General features: G+C 39.3%; 1 protein-coding gene across 1 annotated transcript in view; it reads left to right on the top strand.

Annotated features, from left to right (window-relative positions):
* Window positions 1-24,763, top strand: part of ADCY2 (adenylate cyclase 2) — a 341,754-nt gene that overhangs the window by 282,367 nt on the left and 34,624 nt on the right. Inside the window, exon 15 of the mRNA XM_049767904.1 lies at window positions 15,045-15,129. Within this exon, the coding sequence (XP_049623861.1) occupies window positions 15,045-15,129 (85 nt within the window). The remainder of the gene's footprint in view (window positions 1-15,044; window positions 15,130-24,763) is intronic.

Here is a 24,763-nt window from a genome sequence, read left to right as displayed (position 1 = left end):
ATGGCTCCTGTTCTTCCTCAAGAGCTCAGTGCAGTTTCCCATTAACAAAGCACCTGTCAGCATTAGGTCCCAGGAGTGGACATTAAATCATAACTCCAGGTCATTGTCAGCTCTGCTTCCTGGGCTCTCCCCATGAATTCCTATCAGCATCCTATATAAAGGAGTTCTGAGAGCACTGGATATTTTCTCTTCTTGCTTATGGGCTTACTTCATTAGAAATAGTGATTTTGTTAGATTTCGTGAACAACTTTGTCAGAGCTTCTCATTTCTATGACATGACCTCATCGAGTTTCAGACTTCTAAGCTATAGTTTGGTAAGTTTATTTGTTTTTTTTGGGGGGGCGGGTAACTGTCTCATATGTTTTCTGAAAATATAAAGGAAATGACAGAATGAGTGAAATGAAACAATGCACTAGTGATAATAGGAGGTGAATTTGTAACTTACAAAGAGGACATGTGGGCCTGGAGAGATAGCACAGTGGTGTTTGCCTTGCAAGCAGCAGATCCCAGACCAAAGGTGGTTGGTTTGAATCCCGGTGTCCCATATGGTCCCCCGTGCCTACCAGGAGCTATTTCTGAGCAGACAGCCAGGAGTAACCCCTGAGCACCTTCGAGTGTGGCCCAAAAACCAAAAAAAAAAAAAAAAGAAAGAGGACATGTTTGTTCTAAGAGGATCTTGTCCCATCTCTATTTGGCCTATGTTTTCTAAATCTAAATTTAGTGTTATAAAGCCAGTAGATTAATCAGAATAACTCTAGTAGCTGGATTCTTTTTGTGGGGTTAATCCATTTATTCTATCTACCTGACTCTATAACTCTATCAGAAATGTAAAATGCCTTAAAAGATAAAAAATTATCAAGCATAAATTATTTCCATAATTTTATTCATACTGTCTGCAAAACTAAATAGATTTTATTAAAACAGGCATGAACAATTGTTAAACTAAAAGTAATTTTTCCTAATAAAGTTCAGTTAAATGTCATGTGTTTCATTAGCCTAAGTTATGGATAATATTTTACTTAAGGAAAATTAATAGCCAGATTATAATCATAAATATCTTAGCACTGTCTCTTCTACTTAGTTTCCTTAATGCTTATTATTCATTTAAGCATCCAATGCTCATTCATTTTTTAATATTTATTTTCAAAATTCACCTTTTACTTTTTAAAAGGGTGTTGGGAATAGGAGATAGGGAATAGGAAAAAGCTTAATAGTAGTTTTTCTCCTTTATGTGGTAAAAAAGTGAATATTAAGTCAGAAATGTTAGAGAATATGCACAAAGCAAGAGTACAATGGGGAGTATAGTTACCTTGCATGATACCAACCTGAGTTCTGTCCCATACCCCAGATGGTCTCTGAACCTTACCAGGAGTGACCCCTGAGCATAGAACCAAGAGTAAGCCCTGAGAATCTCTGGGAATGGTGCCAAAATTAACTAACAAAAAGAAATATTAGAGAATAATTCTGTAAAGTCAGTTTGCTTTGTAGACAAATGAATTGAGAGATACAAACATTAAACCATGGCATTTCAATTCATCTCTGTGCATTTATTATTGAAAGTTTGACTCAGAGCAAATCAGGGAAGTGAAAAAGAGATGAAGGGAAAGCAGAAAAGGAAAGAGGAGAAGAAAGGAATGAAAAGAGGAAAGAAAAATGAAGAAACAATAAATTTCCTACAATACAAAAACAGCTAGCATTTCCTGTGAGATGGACAGTCTCCATCTTTGTATTTGGTTCATTTGAGAGTAAGGAAATAAGTACTTCTCAAGTGGCACTAAAATAGAAAGTGGCGCTAGAGGTAAGGTTTCTGCCTTGCAAGCGCTAGCCAAGGAAGGACCACGGTTCGATCCCCCAGCGTCCCATATGGTCCCCCAAGCCAGGGGCGATTTCTGAGCACTTAGCCAGGAGTAACCCCTGAGCATCAAAAGGGTGCAGCCCAAAAAACCAAAAAAAAAAAAAAAAAAAGAAAGTAAAGAAGCAGGGGCTGGAGCGATAGCACAGCAATAGGGTGTTTGCCTTGCACGCAGCAGACCCTGGACAGACCTCTGTTTGATCCTTGGCATCCCTTATGGTCCCCCTAGGGGAGCGATTTGCACTCAGGAGTGATTTCTGAGTGCAGAACCAGGAGTGATCCCTGAGTGCTACTGGGTGTGACCTCCTGCCCAGAAAAAAAAAAAAAAGAAAGTAAAGGAACAGTTGAGTTTTCCCATGACCAACAGGCCAAAGGCAGTGCAGTGCCTTTTCTGTCTCTTGTGTTCTTTGAAGCCTTTAAACATCTTGATTGTTCTTGACTTGGCCTCTGGCCTTACTTTTCCAAGATGGCAGCACCCACATTCTGAGCACAGAATAGACCAGGAAGCAGAATGCCCAATATACTTGTCATGACCATCTTTCAAAGGGGGGTTCTCCTCAATGTTCCCTTGTGACACTGTTTGGTCCACAGTCCAAAACTGAGATCTAAGCTCAAAGCTATGTGGTGAATATGGGAGGCATCTCATGTTCTGGGAGAGTCATGGGTGCCCAGGCAGATATTCAATTATAAAAGAATAATTTCTGTGAAAACTAGCACTATCTTCAGAATGAAACATATTTTGTCTTAGTTACCTCTGTGTGGTTGGTCTAGTCAGAACTGAGGAGCAATAATTCTCCATGGGATTTGAGAATGATTTCTTTTCCTTAATGAAGTAAGCTTGCGCTCCTTCATTGCGTACCTGGGGATGTATTTGGAACATATGGACTAGATCAAAACATCCGTAATAACTCAATCAGACATTCAGCTGAACACATGCAGAATCATGCAACCACTATTCATTAAGCTGCCATAGATTTTATCAGTGATGCTGGGAAAGGCAACAAGAATCCATGGTGCCCTCTCTCCTATAATTTTATATCAGGATATACAATGATGTCATCAAAAGATACATGATATTTTTCTAAGCGTTAAGAAAAGTGAAATGGTATGTGGCATTTTGGATGGTTGGGAGGTAGGATTTAGAGGAGGGTGTTCTGGAAAGTTGTCAGCATCCCTGGTTTTGGGACATGGAAGCAGATGACTGGTAATTATGTGGGTTTCTGGCATAAGAACATTCTAGGTGGTGGGATTCGTGTGGGAACAGAGAGAAATCGGTGGAATATGGTATTGCAGGAGCGTGGGAGAGAAGGCTGCTAGGAAGCGGAAGCTTTTTACTTGATAGGAAATAATTCCTTGTCCTTTTCCCACTTCATTGAACCTATATTCAAATTGCAGGGACATCTCCAATCAACGAGTTTTGTCAGAACAGTTACTGTAATTAATAATGGTTACAAATATTTAAATTCCCTTTATATCTGTTCCCAAATTCCACTTCACTTAAAGTGCTATAATTTTTAAAAAGATATTTTATTTAAACTTCTCATTACACAGTTGTTCATATTTTTTTCACAGTTACAAAGTTTTTCATGGTTAAGTTTCAGACTTATAATGTCCAACACCCTTCAGCAGTACACATTTACAGACACCAGTATCCCACTTTCCCTCCCTCCCTCCTCACTGCTCTAGGGAAGACATTTTTCTTCTTTCTTTCTCTTATACTTTTATTTTCCTTTTAGACACTGTAGTTTGCAATATTGTTACTGAAGGGGTATCTTGCCTATCACTTTATCTCCTCTCAGCACCCTGTTTTTGTCCAGAGTGATCATTCCCAATATTCTTTGCCCTAGTGATCCCTTCTCTGCCCTAACAGCACTCCCCACTCTGTGGCAAGCTTTCTACCATGGACTGGTCCTCCTGAACCTCATCTCTATTGTCTCTGGATATTATTACCATACTATCTTTTTTTTAATTTCCCACAAATGAGTGCAATATAATATTTAAAAAAGAGATAGAATTATTTTAGCCTAACTTAAAGTTAAAAGTTGTCTTCCATGGACACTTATATCCTCACTAAATACCACAGGACAGATTTGGGTGGATGTAGATGATGAACAGGTCTGCATCTCTCTTTTGGGGGCCAGAAGTATAGGGTAGAGAGGGAGAAGAAATAGAATATTATAACACTAAATAGTACTCTTGAGAAAGAACAACATTTCTTACCCATTAAATAGTTCACAGTCCATATAACTTTTAGGGTTTTGTTATGCAACTCAGAAGTGATCTCAGATTCTTTTTTTTTTCCTATCAGCAAATGTGCTTTCTCATCTATGTCAGGGGCACTTGATAGCAATGAACAGAATGTAGTAAAAAAGAATCACAAAGAAAATACTTCGTCTTAAAACAGCCTTTTCTGTTAACATGTAACCACACACTTGAGTAAAAAGCCACAATCAAAAATTTCTCCCCTAAAATGTGTGGTTTTTTTCTTACCTCTTGACAGGGAAGTGTCAACTTGCAAAATTCCTTCATGTGTGACAATTTGTTTTGCTGTTACCAAACATGGTCTATAAATCAATTATACTTGGATTAAAAAGAAGCAGCTCTGCTACCAGAATCTCATTAGAATTGATTACATTACAGGTGCATCTTGGTATGCTTAATAGACCTGAACATGTCTGATGTTGAACAGGAAGGCTAAGTGGTTACAGTTTAGAACCTTTGATCAGCCAGTGCTTGTCCTCTTCATATTTTTGTTTTCTGGATGTGTGACACCTCTCCAGAGGGGCAAGAGGCAGCGTCCTGTAGCCTGAACTGGGCATTCTTAGGACACTCATATGAGCCATCCTGGGCATAAACCTCCAGATCTAGCCTGATGTTCTATAATAAGATTAAATCAGGGCCAGAGAGATAGCACTGAGGTAGGGCATTTGCTTTGCGTTCAGTAGGATGGTGGTTCAAATACCGACATCCCATATGGTCCCCGAGCCTGCCAGGAGCGATTTCTGAGTGTAGAGCCAGGATTGGCCCCTGAGCACTGCCAGGTGTGACCCCAAAAACAAACAAAAAAAGATTAAATCAATTGCTAATATATATAATTCTTCTTTTTCTCTTTTTTCCTCTTCTTCATTTCTTCTTTTCTTCCTCTTCTTGTCTTTCCTCTTTCTCTTCTTTTTCCTCTTCCTCTTCCCCCTCCTCCTCCTTATTCTCATATTCCCTTTACATCATTTTTCACCTCCATATCTTTGCTTAGAAAATCCAGTTAGATAAAAATAGTCACCAACCCACATTTACTCTTGTTCCCTGATTATCATCAATGTTTCTGATGTTCTCTGTAGATCTTTCATAGATAGCCCTTATAAGAATAAGGAAATGCGTTTTTAATCATAGTCAGTTGAGGGTGTTTACTGATGAAAGACTGTTGGTTTTGTCTGATGTTTTTCCTACCACTATTAAGAGAACCTTTTCTTTCATTCAAGTCACAAAGTGTATGGTGTTTATTTTCCATCATCAAGCCGACCTTGCATTTTCTAGATTCATCCTAGATTCATAGAATAAGATTTATCCTAGCTTATATTATTTCATAGATGACTATATATGTATTTGCTTATGTTGTCAAGGGATTTTATATCATTTTATAAGAGATATAGGTCTCTAGGGTTTTTTTTTTTTTTTGTATTTCTCTTGTCTTTTTCTGATATTGATACTGGATTATAGTGCATCTTCAAATTAGAAACTGTCAAATATTCTGTTTCTTAAATGAGCTGGTCAAAAGGAAAAAGTGGCAAGGCTGAAATGATGACAGAGAGGAAGGCATTTTCCTTGCATGTGATTAACCCCACTTTAGTCCTTGGCATGTATATGATCTCCAAGCAATTGCCAGGCATCACCTCTAAGCATAGACCCAGAAAGAGTCCCTTAGCACCTCTGAGTGTGGTCCCAAACTACAAAATAAATATTTTAAATGGCACTCATTCTTTAAATACTGTATAGAATTCTCCAGCTTCTGAACATAATTTTTCTCAGTAATTTTTTTATTTCCTTACTAATTCAATATCTTTCTTTTGGGGGCACATTTTTTTTTTGTTTTATTTGGGTAACACCCGGCAGCGCTCAGGGGTTACTCTTGGCTCTACGCTCAGAAATCGCTCCGGGTAGGCTCTGGGGACCATATGGGATGCCGGGATTCTAACCACCATTATTCTGCGTGCAAGGCAAATGCCCTACCTCCATGCTATCTCTCAGGCCCAGGGGGCACATATTTTAATTTAATCAATTACATTTTAATTAAATCACTCTGAGATACACAGTTACAAAATTGTTCATTATTAAGGTTCAGTCATATAATGTCCACCCTCCACCAGTGTGCATTTCCCACCATCAATGTCCAGTTTTCCCTCTGCACTCTCCCATACCAGCACTGAAACAGACATTCTTTCTTTCCTGGTTTTCCTTTTAGGCACTGTAGTTTGCAGTATTGTTCCTGAAGGGGTATCCTGTCTATCACTTTCCCTCCTTTCAGCACCCAGTTCTTGTCCAGAGTGATCATTTCCAACTATCATTGCCCTAGTAATTCCTTCCCTGCCCTAAATGCACACTCCACTTTTTGTGGAAATCCAAGTGCCCAAGAACAGACAAATGGATAAAAAAAAATGGTTACAGGTCCTGAGTGGTAAAACAGTGGAGCACTTGCATTGCACATGGGTTTTATCCTCGGTATCCCATTTGGTTCCTTGAGCCAGCCAGGAGTGATAACCTCAGTGCAGAGTCAGGAATAACCCATTAACATCTCCAGGTGTGGCCCAAAATACAAATAATAATAATAATAATAATAATAATAATAATAATAATAAAACATGGTTACATCTACACAATGGAATACTACATAGCTGTTAGGAAAAATAAAGTCAAGAAATTTGCTTATATGTGGATGGATGGATATGGAGAGATGAAGAAGTGGTATGCTGACTAATTCATTTTTTTATTAAAATGTTTTATGTCTGGGCTGAAGGAAGATGACAGCAGGCAGTGTGCTTGTTGTGCATACAGCTGACCTGGTTCAATCCTTGGCACCACAAACAATCCCCTAAGCCCCTTCAGGAGTGATCCCTCAACACAGAGCCAGAAGTAATTCCCAAGCATCACCAAGTAATAATCCAAAAAGCAAACTAAGAAAAAAGTAGTTTGTTTCTTTTTTTATCTTAATAATTTTTATTTTGACCCAAGTGGTTTACAAATCATTCACAGTAGTATTTCAGGTACATAGTGACATTGAATCAGGGGCACTCCCACCACCAATGTTGTCCTCCCATCAGCCCTTTTCCCAGCATGCATCCCATATCACCCCTCCTTTGCCTCCCGGGCAAGAGGTCCCTTCTGTGTCTAGCCTGTTATAGATTGGGTATTGTTTCTGTTGAGTTGGCTTTGGATTTGGTGTTCAAGTCTGATCATATTTTATTTCTACTCAGTGTTCATATGACTGTTTGGTCTTGGTGCCCTCCATTTGACAGTTTAATCATAACCTAGTTTTAAGACTGTTTGTTCCTAATTTTCATTTTTTATTTTATTTTATTTTTTATTAATGTGGGGGCCATACCCAGCAGTGCTTAGAGGCTACTAGAGATATTTCTATCGTGGCTCAGTGATGTCAAGTTTCAGAGATAGAATCCACCACCTTACACAAATTAGAAATATGATCCTCTTCCACCTGACCTCACCGTCAGCCCCTCACTCCTATTCTAATGGGCATTTCTCAGCCACCAATATAAAAAGCGTCATTGGTATTGGTATCTTTATTTTTCTCTGTTGTTCTCCTGCCTTTTAAAAAATTCTCACACTTGATGAGAAGCAAAATAGTGACAACCAGTTATGAAAAAATAAGCAAACCTGTCTCAGTGCTCTTCAGTGTCTCCATTGTGATATGTGGTAGTTCTGTTTTTATTGCTCCATTTTTGTCCATTTCTATCACATCCATTTGTCATGACTCGGGAATGTCCTGAATTTCTCTCTGCCTCTTCATGGTCAAGCACTTGCATCAAAAGCACACCTCATGATGCAGTTTACAGAATCAGGCATGACGAAGGTCACTGTCATGAAGAATCTTTATCAACTCTGATTCACAAAGTAAGTCATAGACTTTATACAGAGATAGATCTGGAATAATCATCCTTCACATATAAGATGTGTGGTATATAATGACTGCATTACTCAGAAAGACACCTGTGAGCTATGCAGATATTTGCTCAGAACTCCTCATATTCAAAATAGCTCTCAAGGGCTAGACAGATGGGGATGGCGTTCACCTTCCAACCAGCCAATCGAAGTTCAATCTCTGGTATCCAGTATGGTCCCCTAAGCCTGCCAAGAGTGATTCCTGAGTGCAGAGCTAGGAGTAACTCCTGAGTGCCACCAGTGAGACACCCCCAATAAAAAAAAATCAACAAAAATGGCTTTCATAACAGCAAAGGAAAAAAGAATAAATTTGGAGAAAGAATGGTTTGTTATTCTTCCAACATTTTCCTCTCGCCATTATTGATATCATAATATTTGGGACAAAGGGGAACTAAAGTACTATATGGCTTAGAATTCAATATGGAAAGAAAAAATTGCCTCTGGTATTTCAGTAAGAGTTTTATAAAGTGAAGTGTATGCAGAGTGGTAGGGGGATTGGGGAGAGTCAAACAACCAGGCAGGGGAGATGAAAAAACTGAGAGGCTAGTAATAGTGGGGAGGGTGCTTGCCTTCCCTGTAGCCAACCTTGGTTCAATCCTTGGCACCCCATAAGGTCCCCTATGCCCTGCTAGGAGTGATCCCTGTGTGCAGAACCAGGAGTGAGCCCTGAGCACTGCCAGGTGTGATCCAAAAGCCAAAAAATAAAATGAAATTTAAAAAAATTTAAATTAAAATGAAGTGGAACCAGTTGAAGTAATAGAGTAGTAGGTAGGGTACTTGCTTTGTGCAATCTGGGTTCAGGCCCCAGCACTCCATAGAATCCCCAAGATATGCCTATCAGGTGTGATCACTGAGCATAAAGCCAGGAGTAAACTCTGAGCACCACCAGATGTGGTCTAAAAGCAAAACCAAAAAATGCAGTAGAGGAGCCAAAGCAATAGTACAGTGGCAGGGTGATTGCCTTGCATATGGTCAACCCACAGCTAGATTCAATCTCCAGCATCCCATGTCATCCCCTGAGCCTGTTAGGAACAATTTCTGAGCACAGAGTCAGAAGTAACCCATGAACACCTCTAGATATGGCCCAAAAATAAATTTTAAAAAAATGCAGTGGAACCAAGATGTTTTGTGAATGCAAGGTAGCCAGAAGAATCAACCACAGTACAAGATATAGTTATGGGGGGCTGAAAAGATAGTACAGCTGATAGGTGATTGCCTTACACACAGCTCACCTCAGTTTGACCCTCAATACTGCATTTGGTCCCCGACCCTGCAACAAGAGATCCCTAAATACAGAACCAGGAATTAGCCATGAGCAGAATCAGGAATGGCCCAGAAGATTTGGTGGAGAGAGAGAGAGAGAGAGAAATGATAATAGAAGCTCTTCAAACAAAACAGAACTGATAGCAAAAACAACCTTGAATGTACAAGTGAAATACAGCACTTGGGATATGCTTAAATTGTGGAAGAATATTAAAGACCTTGTGCTACATTTTATCGGTTTTTCTGAAAGACAACCAATTATTGAATGCAAAAATAACATACTCTAAGAATTCTGATGGGAAGGAAAATGGCATTGTATTGTGGTAAGGATCTTATGTTTTTTTTTTTAAATTCCACAGGATTAATGGCTTGTAATGCCTTGTGAATTAAGAATATGCCTCTTCTTTCTTGAGCAAGCACTGAAAAATAGAGTGGTAGAATTGAAAAGCCAACTAAAGAGAACCAGAGTGATAGGACTGTGGGGAGAGATTTGCCTTGTACTATGACAGACCCAGGTTCAATTCCCAGCATCCCACAGGATCTCCTGAGAGTGATTCCTGAGTGCAGAGTCAAGAGTGACCTACAGGCGTGACCCTAAAACAAAACAAAACAAAAAGCTAATGAAGAATGGCTAGAAAGATGAATCCAATATCTAAATGCACACCATGCATGCCAGAGCCTTGGGTTTGATCTCAGACATCACATATTCCCCCCAAGCACTCCCAGGAATGGCCCCAAGCACCAGCAAGTGTGCCCCAACAAAAAGAAAAAAAAGAAAAAATACATACACAAATTAAAATTAGTGAAAATTGACAATGAAAGAACAGAGATTCACATTAAAAAAGAGAGATCTTGAATAGTGGGCAGCAATGAGGTAACTTATATGAGTGAATATAATGGACCAAACTGTAAACCATGATAATGGGGGAAAATGAGACAGGATGAAAACCAAACCACTTATTAGAGATGAAAGATCTATTCCAGATAGAACAAAAACATCAGTGTCAGAACCTTTCTTTTATATTTGGGGGTTAGGGACTGAGGGCTACTTCTGTTTATGAGCTCAGCGATCACTCCTGGAAAGGCTTAGGGATTGTGTGTGGTACCAGGATCAAATTCAGGATGGATTTGTGCAAAGCAATTGTCTTAACCTGATGTACAATCTCTTTAATTGTTCAAACTCTTTCTGCTAGATGAAAACTTTAAATACAAAAGTAAGTTAGGTTGGTGTTAAAAGTTAAAAAAAACATTAGGTTGGCATATAGAATATACATAATTTAAGGGGACTGGATGGGGCAGGTGAGGTGGCGCTAGAGGTAAGGTGTCTGCCTTGCAAGCGCTAGCCAAAGAAGGACCGCGGTTCAATCCCCTGGCGTCCCATATGGTCCCCTCAAGCCTGGGGCAATTTATGAGTGCTTAGCCAGGAGTAATCCCTGAGCATCAAACAGGTGTGCCCCACCCCAAAAAAGGGGAGAGGACTGGAGCGATAGCACAGCAGTAAGGCATTTGTCTTGCATGCGGCCAACACAGGACAGACCCTGGTTTGAATCCTAGCATCCCATATGGTCCCCCAAGCCTTCCAGGAGCGACTTCTGGCTTCTGAGCACAGAGTCAGGAGTAACTCCTGAGTGTCACTGGGTGTGACCCAAAAAAACAAAAAAATAATAAAAAATATGTATATATAATTTAAGCAATTAGTATAAGAAAGCTCCTGCCCATATATTAATATCTCAATAGACTTAAAGGTCAGAATTTTTAACAGAGATGAAAAGGTCAGCCCATGAAGTGTAGAATCATAAAATGTTCTTATATCTAAGAATTCTGCAAAGTACATGTAAGAGAGAAATTATAGACCCAAGGGTAAAAAAAACTATAATCATAATTTTATTTTATACATATTAGATCCCTGACCATTTAAACAAGGGTATAGCATATTTGAGAAAAATCTCAACTTCCTGGAACTAATTGGCATTTATAGAACAAACTCTAAATCCAAGTATTAAAGATTTATAATTCTAAAGTGCATAAGAAAGGAACATTGACCAAGATCTAATATGTATTAGGACCAAAGGAGCATCTCAGAATATTTGAAAGACTGAAATAAATTGAGAAAGACTATGTTGGAGTCTGACCTATACAAAGTCAATTAGAAATTCAAAATAATAGCATATCAAAAACCATATGCTTTCAAATCACCAAAAAAAGTAAATATGTCACAAGATAAATGAAAAACTTTAATGTTTTATAAATATAAAAATATGACATCACAGTAGATAGGTTATCACAAATGGAAACTTAGAAAGGAAATTGGAGTTCTAAAATACATGTAATTAGAAAAGAAAAAAGGGTCCAAATGAAATGTTTCTATTTACACCAGGGCTACCACAAGGAGATAAACAAATTAAACAAACAGAAGGGAAGAAAGACCACAGAATAAAGAAGAAATAAAAAAAAAAAAAAACAACAGACAAAATGACTAAAGCTTAAATTTAAGTCTTTAACAGCATTACAAAATTCCCAAGATTGCTCAAGAAAGTAAGAGACCATGCCAAACCTTCTAACATATTCATATAAAACATAAAGAAGAGTCACAATAGATCCCATGGACAGGAGCAGAAAATGAGATATTTTCAATTACTGGAGGCCCAAAATAGTTACAGTGCTGGTCAAATGGGAAACCCCAGTGAAGACACACCTTGGTATTGAGATATTTCTCTCATTTTAATCAAAAGATTTTACAAAAATGTCAGACTCGGGTCATTCTGTGTGAGTTATAACCAAAACTTTAAGAAAGATAGAACAATCTAGGGAATTCTAAAGAACTTTCCTTGTTGTGGATCTATGTATGAGGCAGAGGCTCAAAGATGGAGATTGCATCTCTCCTGACACCCCTGCCCTCACCTCCACCTTCCGGTAATCTAGCCTGATATCTCAGTAGTGTTCGGTCCTTGAGCAGTGCCATATCAGGGGCCTGAATTCTTGGGATAAATGAAAAAAAAAATCTGCTGTGCTTGGTCTTGGCACCATAGCTAGGGCTGGAAAGAAACCTTGGGCCTTCCTTACCTAGTGGCCTGGTTGGAGGAAAGAGTCTGGACAGCTGGAGAACTTGTCTCTGTCCTTCTGGTCCACAGGAACAAGAGAAAACAAATCTTAATTTACATAGTTGCCTATCACTTTATGTTCTCTCAGCACTCAGTTCTTGTCCAGAGTGATGATGGCCAACTCTCATTGTCCTAGTAGTCCTTTTTCTGCCCTAATTACACTTCCCTGCTCTTTGTGACAAGCTTCCTACCATGGACTAGTCCTCCTGGCCCTCATCTCTATTATCTCTGAAACCAAAGTCCACCTCTGTAGAGTGTGGACAAGATACAGTTGAAATGAAAAGATAAAAACAGGTTAAAAGTAAAGGATGAGGGGCCTACAGTGGGCATGTTACTTGCCTGGATTCAAACCTCAGCACCCCAGTTGGTCTTCTGAGCCCTGCCAGAAGTGATCCCTGAACACTAGACACGAAATGAGCCCTAAGCCCTAAGCAATGTTGAGTGTAGCCCAAATCCAAAATGAAGAACAAAGAATGAAATCAGAATATTTGAGGAAACACCACAAAAGAAGAAAAGAAACTTTCAGTATTATAAATTTCTGACAATATACAATTCAAATGAAAGGCATACAGTGTAGAAAAGAATAAAAAAATATCCTGACAATATATTATGGTACAGTCACCACGGCAATTAAACAATCATAAATCTGCACTCTAGTGTCTATTGGAAATAAAGAGAAGCTGTTCAAATGTTTAGATACATTGGCAAACCTATAACTCGAGTTAGAAATGTTACTACACTCTAAAATTGTCAGACTAAATTGAGCCGATTAGTCAACCTATAGGGAATTTGACTAACTCACCAAGTTCTGTCGATAGATATTTAGAGGATGTACTTTGTTTCTAATAAAGAAGAAAATAATCTTTCAGAAATCCATTTTTTTTGCCTTAGAAGAAAATAAATAGTCAAAGTAGAAATAACAGAGGCCCAATCACTGGTCAAATCCTAATAAAATTTATACCAGAGCATATTAAAATAGTTTCCTCGTGAAACTTATAATCTGCTTCTGATTTCCTTTATATTAAAAAATGGAAATTAAAATGATAGGCTGTTTTAGAAAAGTGACATGGATAGCTATAAATTAAATGCTGTGATAATGGCTAAAGCAATAATTATCATCATGGTTATGTTCATAATTACTTTAAAGACTGGCAATAATTGGCAATTAAGCAAAAGAACAATATAAGTTCAAAGAACAATTTCTAAAAGTTATATTAGAAACTAATAATATAGAAAACTAGCAGAAAACAAGCTTTCTGCTTGTTATAAAAAGCTCATATTTTTCTAAGATCAACAAGTATGCAGGCTTTCAAAAGTCTAACCTAAAGAGAAAACAAATAGGATCAATTCTATAAAGAATTTGCTTTAAATATGGAGACTTATTAAGTTATGAAGAATGTTATGTGGAATCTTTTACATTCAAAGATAAAAATATAATAAACAATTTTCTAGGAATTCTATTAACATTTATGATAGAATTAGAAATGAGTAAATTGCCAGGTTCATCAGATCTATTCCTACAAGTAATGCCTGGATCAAGGATACAATGACAAAATAATTCACAGCTACTCACTAGAGATATGAATAAGCAGATTTTCAACTATTCTGACCCTCAATAACTTCCCTATGGTATTATTTCAGTGCCTCTGAACACTTCTATCCTTGGATTAAATCAAGTTTTTCAAAGCATTGAATTATTTGTTTGTGTGCATAGTCTTATTTTGATACTAATTATAGGTTAGGCCAGGTTGTTAAAACAGAGTTACAGGGTTAAAATTCGATGGCTTTTGTATAAGAATTTATTATATCTTCTCCTTCGGTTCTTATTAATGGAGTCATCTCTCTGTAAATCTAATTATTGAGTAATGCCAGTTTTTACATGATCCCAGAAAGGCCTTTGTTCATTGACTTATGCAAGAGCATGAAAACTGGTTGGGAACTCATGAAGGACTCAGCAGCTCATCTGTGGGTTGGGGGAAGTTGACTCTGGCAAGCTGACAATTCAAAGATTGGGAACTCAGTATCTGTCCAATGACCAAGGGAAATGATGGTCATGAAGTACAGAGCATGGGATGAGTGTCAATAAAATGGATGAGGGCACAGTGAAGAGTTGATATCAAAGTGTTGGTTGCATAAGGTAAGTCATAGAAAGTGAGTTTTCTTTAGAAAAGAACTTCAGCGAGTCTTAGAGACATATTCATGCATCAGCACTTTGATCAGACCCCAGTAAAAACACACTTTTATTTGCATTTTGGGCCACATCAACAGGGAATAGTGCTCATGGAGTTTACTTCTAGCTCAGTGCTATGGAATTTGAACAACTACATGGTGCTAGGCTCAAACACAGGCCTTCTGCTTGCAAACCAAGCAACAACAGTCCTTTGAGTCATCTCTTCAGCCCCTAACACATGTTCCTATGTACATATCCACCTATTTTTGGTGGACTTCTAAACCCAATATTTTATTTCCAAGCTAAATATGCTTTCACCACTCCATTTTCATATCTCAAAAACAAGTGAGATCTGATTTAGCAAAATGTGATAAAATTGAATTCAATTGACTCCCATTGAGTTAAGTCCCATTAAGCGGAAGCTAGGATTGGTGACTTTTCCAGACAGAGAACATCTGCCCTACTAACCTGTGCCTTTTGTTTCCGGTAGAACATCCATTCTCGGGATTTCCTTCGGAGCTGCATTTCTCTTGCTCGCCCTTATCCTTTTCGTCTGCTTTGCTGGACAGCTTTTGGTAGGTACTTCAAATCCCAATACACTTCTTGGGAAAGTGTACTTTTCTCATAAAAACTGATTTCTTGCTTAAGCAGAGTGTTTGACTCAACATTTCAAGAGACAATGATCTAAGCATCGAAGTCAAGAGTTAGTCCTGTAAGTCAACATCCAAGAGATGTAAACTGAGGCCAAGAACATGCTAATTTAATACTAGTTGAGATGTTAGCAGTCATATCATAAATTTATTTTCATGTTTGTTTCTGTTAATAGTTTTATCTTCTAGGTTTTCAGAGTTTATAGCAGTAAATTTAATTCTAGTAGGAGAACTTTGGTGTAGGACAATGAAAATTTATATCAAATCTTCCTTTATATTCACTTTCTTTTCTCTCTCGCCCTCTGTTTTTTAAGAGAGAGAGTGGGTTGTATCACACTCACTTGTTGTGCTCAAGGGCTATTCCTACTGGCTCTGCACTCAGGAAGTACTCTCAATGGTGCTCAGGGTACCATGTAGGATGCTAGAGATCAAACCCAGGTCAGGATTGTGCAAAGCAAGCAAGCTATATACTTGCACCTATACTGTCACTCTGGCTCTTTTCAAGGCAGAAAAGCTTGGAATGTGAAAACAGCAAATGTCAAAATACATTTTATTGGTATTTTAATTTGATCTCATAATTAGGCTCTGTGGTTTGAATACTAATTTTGGATCTGGAGAAAAAAAAATTCAAACCCATATTCTTGAGACTAAGGGTATTGTTTGCCATGGGATATCCCAGACCAAAAATGTGATGAAGTCCTTCAAATATTCCAGGTTTCTTTCTGTTCACTGGTGATGGTTGAAATAGAAAAGGCCAGTCTGAGCCAATGTGTAAGCAGAATTTGTGAGAATTCTGGAAAGGTGCATCAGATGATATTTGTCTGTTATTTTTCTTTATCTAAGGGTCCACACCCAGAAGTGCTCAAAAAATTACTCCTGGCAGGCACAGAGGACCATACTGAGATGCCAGGGATCTAACCCATGTTGGCAGTGTGCAGTTCAAACACCCTACCCACTGTGCTATCATTCTAGACCCAGATGATAATTTTTTCACTAAAAATCAGGTTAATTTAACACTGATTAGTGATGCTGAAGAAATAGGAAAGATATTTAGCATGTTTGTCAGTGGATGCATGATAGTTGCTGTTGGACGTTCAAGAAGCACCACTCTCAAAACGGTACTTACCCCTTTCTGTGGCTCTTGGCAAGCCCCTTAGATGACACAGTGAGAATCCTGGCCAGCCCTGGTGGTGTCCTCTGTTCCCCTCAGAGCCATGTAGGTCATGAGGGTCACTCTAGGCCTCCAAGATATTATTTAAATCTGCGTGCATCGCCCTTCCCTTGGTTTTTCCATGGCAATGACATTTCTCTTCATAGAAGATATCTGATATTAAGCAGTTTTGGTTCAGCACACACTGCCACACTGGCCTCTTTAGCCCTTCTCCAGGACTTCAGGTGCTTGGGGGTGGCAGCCCTGTATCCCAGGCTGTCCACTATTGGCCAGTTGGGTGTGTTGTGGGAGGTGAGGCAGGGAAAGCATTGAGGTTTCAAAGCTGTTATGTGCATTTTCATGAGGGAAATTCCGCCCCTATCCTTGCAGACATTGGTGGGTTCTGTCTGCCCTATGATTGTCAGTGTCACACAACTTGGACAGGAGGATCTTACAGAGAGAGATGAAGTTTCTGGCATCCTGGAATTTGGACCTGACTTCCCCACATCACCCCCACTACCACCATATCCCCTGAAGATATTGAGGACACAAAAAGGGTGACATGAACAGAGACCTTTGGGGGCAAAGGAAACAGCTCGAGCACATACAGCTTTATCCTGGAAGGATAGCAAATGGTTTCCCCTTCTGTGTTCTGATTCCCCCAAGGGAAGATGCAACCTCTTCTCTGCATTTCTGAATAGCATCATCTTGAGGTACCCTTTGAAATGCCAGCTTCATTCTCATTAAAACAACATAGTGCCCTTGACAGCTGGACTTCTCTTCTGTCTCAGTCCGGAGGCTAGGATCAGCCTGGTGTCTCTCTGTTGCCTTAATATGCCTTTCTCTGCCTTTTTCACATGGCAGTTGCTGGAGAAAAGACACATGGGATGGAGGTTGGAGAAATCAGTGCAGTGGTTGCTGCCTTCATGAGACCATTCTGTAGTCTCGTCTCATCTCATCTTTCTTCCCAGTCTCAGGGTCAACCCCTTATGCTTCAATTCCTTCCTAAGGATCAGAATCTGACATTCTCAGCTTCTGCTTCCACCCCTTATGAAGGATTCTTGGACACCCTCTCCCTGGGCCCCTGAACTCTAATAATGATGCCATGGTTCTGTAGCTAAGTTGGGCGCTGACCACAGCTCAGGCAGACAGGTCCAACCATGGCAAGTCCCTCTGCTCTCAAGTTCCCCACAGTGGCCAGATGAGGTTCTGGCTCCCTGTGGCATCCTGGTAAAAAGCAGGTACTCTCATCCATCTAAATATTTGCTCCCTTTTTACTATTCTGTAAGATTTTTTTTAACTGTCACCATGAAAAATAGTACTGGGCAAGGTAAGGTCTTCACTGTGCTTTTCTGCTCATTTTCTAGTCAATAGATAATCCTATGTTGTTGAGAGATTTCATTCTGAGTTACAGTGAATGACAAATGTGGTATTTATGACAAAATTCTCAATGCCCCAGATTTACCTTCTGTTAACATGTGTTGAAAATTCTGAGACATGAAATGACTTTGTGTTGGGTCTGAATGATAGTGCAGTTATAGGACATTTGCCTTGCACGTGGTTGATCCAGGAGTGACTTGGACTCGACCTCGACATCCCATATGGTTCCCCGAGCCAGGAGCGATTTCTGAGTGCAGAATCAGGAGTAACCACTGAGTGTCACAGGTTGTGGCCCAAACTCCCCGCCCCCCCAAAAAAGAAATGGCATTGTGCAATGTGCTAGTAGTCTCTCTTTTAATTATCTCTACAAAGAATTCAAGTAAAATACGTGTATAAAGGAAGTTGAAAAAATTATAAATCTGATCTTTCACCTCCAATATTTTTACCTGTGTTGTTGCTGCGAGACAGAAAGCACAATGCAAGTAGAAAAATCCAAATGAACATTTTTACAGCTGGGTTTGAAATTAAAAGGGGAAGGTTGAGAAATATCAAAATCAGCACACATAAATATAGGAGGAGAAGCCATTTTATCCCTTGATGGAAAAAATCAAACATTTTCTTGCTAAGAGTCAATGGTGGATTTTCAGTGACATTTCTAAAATATATGTCAGGGGATGTATTTATTGTTATCATAACAAAGGGAAGTGGAGATGAATGTTTTTCTTCTGCCCTCCTGCTCTAGGAAGTAAGTCCTATCGGATGGTGCCCACCTCTCATGCCTATATGGGCCTCAGATCAGCTGGTCTCTTCCAGGCATCACCACTGCCCTTGTGGACTGCCTTTGAGCATCTTAGGGACTGCAGCTCTATAAAGTTCTTCATGAGATTTTGTAGAATTCTTCCATGAGATTCCTCTTCTTTGGCCGTAATTTTTGTTGTTTTGTTGTGAGTGTTGTCACTATCATTTCTCTTTCTATATTGTCACCACCTAAGACAAGAATGGCTGCCTAATTTTGCTTTCCAGGCCCCTGTTTCCTTTTATCCATCAGATCACAGAATTGTCTTTCTGAAAAGGAGACTTGTTGCTCTCTACATGGTTCCCTTTTCCTCACCTGGATCCTGCAGAATAGCTTTTGTTTCACCTACACCTATATGCTGAACCTCTGACCCTGCCGTGAGAAGCCACTTAGTCCTTCCTTGTCCCAGTGACTCCCCCAAATGAAAAATGGATTCTGTGTATAAGGGAACTTTTTGTGATGGATGGAATGGCAGTTGGATGGCTTCCATCGTGTTGAATTGAAGTTCTTTCTCACCTACATCATGATTCTTTGAATCTGTCATTAAATTCTGTTGGTTTCCTGGCTTGGAAATCTCACCTTAGAAAACCAACTTTGAGGTTTTTCTATTCCCTTCAGACTGGATGGTACCTCTTGGTCAGACTTTTTGCTCTGTGTTTTATCTGCATCTCTTATAAGGAATGATCATCGGTGAGCTCAATAGGACCCTTTGTTCCTTGTAGTATTTCATGTCCAGGAAATAAGGTGAAGTTTCCTGTTATGTCATGTCAATGAATGTTGCTCAGCATCCTGGCTCAGCTTCCATCCCCTCCTCACCTGTGTACCAGTCCTAGGCTCTCTTTCAGCTCATCCCTGATCCCAGTTCAGCCTAGTGTCTGGACCCTCCAGACACCATCCCAATTCTTCCTTGTCAGGTCTCTAAGCATGACTGTCTGTGCTGCCTTCTTCTTTAGTGCTTCCCTTTCTTCAAATTATCCTCAAATTCAGGAGCCTACAGAGGCTCAAGGTCACCTTGTTCAGGCCCACATTGTATAAATAGAAATATTAAAATATGAACACATGAACATATTGCATGAATAGAACACAATATGATATATCAACATGCTATATGTTCATATAAGTGAAAGGAACCCATGTTTTAGAAGATGCCATGGACTCTACCGAGCTTTCATTTTTAAGTGTTGCAAAAAGTTTTCCTCCAAAATAAATAAATAAATAAACAATAATGCAGAATTTGTAAGTTAGTCTGTGGAAGCTGACCTTGGAGACTTTGGAGCCAGATTATGAATGTAATGGTGGCATAACTTGCTGAATCATCTTTGGTTAAAGATAAATAAAAATGAAAAGGAACCTGCTGAATCAGCAAGAATTGCTTATTATTAGCGAGATCCCCATTAATAAGTTCTGAATCCAACCTCATCATTCTTGATAAATAAACCAGGTTGAACTGAAAATGATGACTTACTCTGCAAGTCATTTTATAGAGGCTGGATGATTGATGCTCACAGGAGTCCTTGGAGGAAAATCCTGTTTCATATTTAATGAAACCCAAACCCACAGATGCTGTATCATGTGCCCTGCAGAGCACAGCAAGTGGGTTGCAGTCAGCATTGGAATTCAGTCTTGGAACCCTTCTAATTAATAAAGCCAGCTCGGGGGTGGCCAACTGAGTGTTGGCGTCTCCAGCAGACCCGGGCAAAGCTGTCCCTGTTGTGTGTTGACAGGCACAATCTGCAGGGTATGACGTTGCCTCATATAGTGAGACTCTCCTTAGTGCATTAAGGTAAAGAAGTAATTTGCTCCCACTCACATCTCATTTGCATATCCTCATTTTTTAATCTATATACTTCAGCCAGTAGCTTCATGTTTGTACCAGGATTCTGATTCATGTGAAACCCTGGTTCAAATGGCATTTGGTCAAAATGGGAAAAAAACAAAGGATTTATCAGTAGATGCAGCATTTGAACTATTGAATCAAGAATAGTGCCCTTAGGGCTGGAGTGGTAGTACAGCAGAGAGAGTGTTTGCCTTGCAAACTGCTGACCTGGGTTCCATCCTCGGCATCCCATATGGTCCCCTGAGCTTGCCAGGAGTCATTTCTGAACACAAAAAAACCAAGAGTAATCCTCAAGTACTGCCAGGTATGACCCCAAAATAACAAACTAACAAACAAACAAACAAACAAAAAATAGTGCCCTTCACAATAATGACTTCGTAAATGGCCTTCACATAGCTTAAGGGCCCTTTAAAATTCATTTTATTCACATTATGTTTTTCTCACTGAAACAGTCCATTTATTTTAGTAGAAACTAAAACCTAGAACAAGAGAAGCAAGACTTCTCTCATTCATTGAAAAATGGTATTTTCATTACAATCATTAACTTTAACAACTAGCAATAACAGTTGCATATAGTAGAACATAGTAGTAGGTGCATGTTTACTGCCCAATTAAGCTTCCTCAACTCCCTCAGTGCAAATATATCTTGAATGACTCCAACCCATAATGATGATCATAGAATAAAATTCCACCACACTCATGTTTTAAAATAAACGTGCTGGGTCCAGAGAGTGAAGATGCCACAGAAGCACGTCTCTCCCAAGGGCTGTCTTCTGCTCTGGGTGTTCAATATAAAAAATGGGAGCACATGTTTCGGTCAGCTCAAGGAGAATCACATGAGTAGAAAGATCACACACTGGCTGATGGGATGGATGTTCCTCCTTCTAGAAAAATGCTTGTTCCAGGAATTATGTCTTCCTGGAAGTCCCTTTCCTTTAAATCTGCTTCCACTAGATTGACATTTTTCCTCTAATCAATATTTTTATTTAAAACATTATAGTTTTCAAATTTATTCATAGTTAAATTTTAGACATACAAAGTTTTATCACCAATCCCACAACCAGTGTCAACCTCCCTCCACTAATGTCCCCAGAAACCATCCCATGCCACCAATCCCCAGCCCAGCCTGCCATCATCACAAGTTTGGTTGTTAAAGTTTGGATCTCATGATTTTAGTATTGTTGATTCTGTTGTGTGAATATTTGGTTCTATTCTTTCTTAATACAACCAATGCATTTACTCTTGACCCCTAATCTTCATTATTTCACATCTGTCTTCCTCCTTCACTCTATTTCTTTTTATTCCTTTGAGGGGGGATGGCTCACACGCTGCAGTGCTCAGGGGTTACTTCTTAGCTCTGAACTCGAGTCACTTAATAATATCATGATATATAATGATACCATCCTGTACTTATCCATCTTCTTCTTCTGGCTTACTTCATTTTGCATGAGATTTTCCAGTTCCATCCAGGTTGCAGCAGATTGCATGGGTGCAGCATTCTTTAGAAATATGTAGTATTCCATTGTATATATGTACCACATCTTCACGATCTTTTGGAGTATCCCCAGGAGAGAAAAACATTTGTTCATAAGGACATGTGCACACTTTTCTGTCCACTTTTCCACATTTTCCTTGTCATCATGTAGATGTGTTGTAAACAACATATGGCTAGATGACATTTTCTTAGCCAGAACTGTCTTTCTCTCTAACCTGCCCAATGGAATGCATTATGTGTATTATATAGGCATAGCAACAAATTTATTTCACTCTTTTGAGATCCAAACTCAAGTTAATTCTTTTCATGCTTAACCTTAAAATAGATGCATGCTTGCACCTGAGTAAGTCCTTGCAGAAATTTATCTTGAAGAATGTAGGATTCCCACCTTGAGTTTTCCCCCCCCTTTCCATTGTTCATGCCAGGATGTTGAAATATTCCATGTTTGAACTACTACGTTGTTAACATCCTTATTGGTGTTTTACCACATCTCTTCTCATTCTCTCTGAACATGGTCCTTCCTACTGGTCTGAATTTCCAAGTGTCTTTATTGTGTTAGTTACCCTTTCAGCAACTATGAAGGAGGTACCCACTTTGCTTTGATATTAAACAAGATGTCTGTTTCTTCCAACCTTGCAAGGATTGAACACATTGGAGAAACACTGAATGTGTTCATTGAAACACATTGGAGATGCCAGTCCTTATTTTTTTCTGCGTGTTAATGTATTAGAGAGGAATTTGCTGTCTTGCTGTGGTTCTTGGGTGGTGAATTACTTTGTTTGGGGAGCTTAGTTATTTCTTTGTCATGGATAATCATCTCCTTATGCTCAGGCATACATCTGCTTTCATATCTCTTCTCTGAAACTCAGTTGTTGACACAACCACAGCCTTCATCTTTTGTCTTGGGTCCACAAAACTATTTATTCATAGCAGCTTGTCTTCTGCATCTCTTCCTGTGTCCATATGTACATGGTATGTTCTGAGCCCAAATGTCTCTTTCCTAGTCTCTATTTCTGTATCTGCCTATACTGTTAAAGGGGCTCTTTCTTTAAGGTTCTCTCTCTCTCCCTCTCTCTCTCTCTCCCTCTCTCTCTCCACACACACACACACACACACACACATACATGCACATTTGTTGATAACAACCTGGATGGAAGTCAAACATCTTTTGTAGTGTAAAAGTCTCAGATATTTGTTAATTTTTACAAGGCTGCTCTCTCTCTCTCTCTCTCTCTCTCTCTCTCTCCCTCCCTCTCTCTCTCTCACACACACACACACACACACACACACTTGTTGAAAACAGCCTGGTTTTGTTCTACAGAAAATAGAGTATGGAAGTCAAACATCTTTTGTATTGTGAAAGTCTCAGATATTTGGTCATTTTTATCTACTCAAATTATTATAAGTTTAGGACTTCCTTTGAACATATTGTTTAATATCATGCTGATGAATGAATGCAAGTGGTCAGCGCTTAACTCCAGAGTTGTCAATGTCAGTGCCAACAATTCTAAGCTCTAGTGACATTTTGTGGCTCATTTCCTACCGCTGTCTTTTCTAGGAGTCACGTGCTCCTTTATTATAGATGTGAATGCATCTTCCATCCCCTTAATCTGACTTTGCAAGCTGTATATATATAATTTTCTCTTTTGTGTTAACTTAAATGTAGGGTATGAACATTTTACTTTTATGCAAAGAATTTTCTGTCTGTACTCAACAAAGCATTTGGACATCCATCTCATGCAGAATACCACTGTTTTCTGCAAGACTGCAATTAGCGGCTTGGCTGAAAGGCTGTAGAAGCCCAAGGCTGCCAACGCTGGGTGCTGCAAGGCTCACAGGGACCCATAGGGCCCAGCTCCCAGTTAGGGCCTCATGCCCACCCAGGGACCCCAATTTGTAGCAACTGCTGGGGTATGAGAGAGAGGAAAGGAGAGAAAGGTAGAAATCAAGTACTCCTTTTACTCCCAACAGAGTCTGAAGCCTGCCTGTTGCTGCCTGGGGATTTTCTGGGAGCGAGATAGAAATTCACCAGCCAGAGGAAACTGGAGGAGACCTGTAGACAAAGGTTTGATAGAGAGAAATAGAGGAATAGATGCAAAACAGGCAGCATTTCACTAATGCTTTATATCTAACACCCACAGACCGGCCAGAGCTACTCTGCTCACTACCCTGAGCCCCCTCTAACTGTCCTAGTTTTATTTTTATACCTTAGTGACAAGGGCCATGTCCTAGGAGCATATTCAAGGGGCATGACCAACTGTCATTACAGTGGGGTTATCCAAGTCCAACTGCCATTACATCAACAATCCCATGCTCAAACTAGCAGCCTACACTTTTATTTTGTTTTGAGGCTACACCTGGCACTGCTTAGGGATTCCTGGCTTTACATTCAGGAATTATTCCTGATGGTGCTTGGGGGATCATAAGTGATGCAGAGGATCAAATTCAGGTTGGTATGTGCAAAACAAATATCCTGCCTTTGGTACTATCTCTCCAGCCTTTAGACCACACATTTTTATTGATACCATTGTGAATTACAAGTCTTTCACAGTTGTATTTCAAGCATTTATTGACAATGAATTAGGGCTATTCCCACCAAGAGTGTTGACCTCCCTCCACCATAGTTCCCCATATGCATCTCCTATCTCCAATCCTAGCCCCCAAGAATCCCAATATAATAGGTTCATTTTGTGTTTAGCTTGTTGTAGTTTGGGTCTCTTTATTCTATTATCATTGACTTTGGTTTGGGTATTTAGATCTGACCTCTTTGTTTTTCCACTCAATGCTCCTGAGATCACTTGGCCCCTGGGCCCCTTCCACATTTTTTTTCTTTTCTCAATTTGTAGGAAGACATAGAAATATGAGACATATCAAAAATGATCTATGAAAAAGGCAGGAACT

Source organism: Suncus etruscus, chromosome 2 (genome assembly GCF_024139225.1).
Source record: "Suncus etruscus isolate mSunEtr1 chromosome 2, mSunEtr1.pri.cur, whole genome shotgun sequence".
Taxonomy (NCBI): domain Eukaryota; kingdom Metazoa; phylum Chordata; class Mammalia; order Eulipotyphla; family Soricidae; genus Suncus; species Suncus etruscus.
Note: the sequence above shows the minus strand (reverse complement) of the source record. Positions and strands in the feature narration are given on the sequence as shown.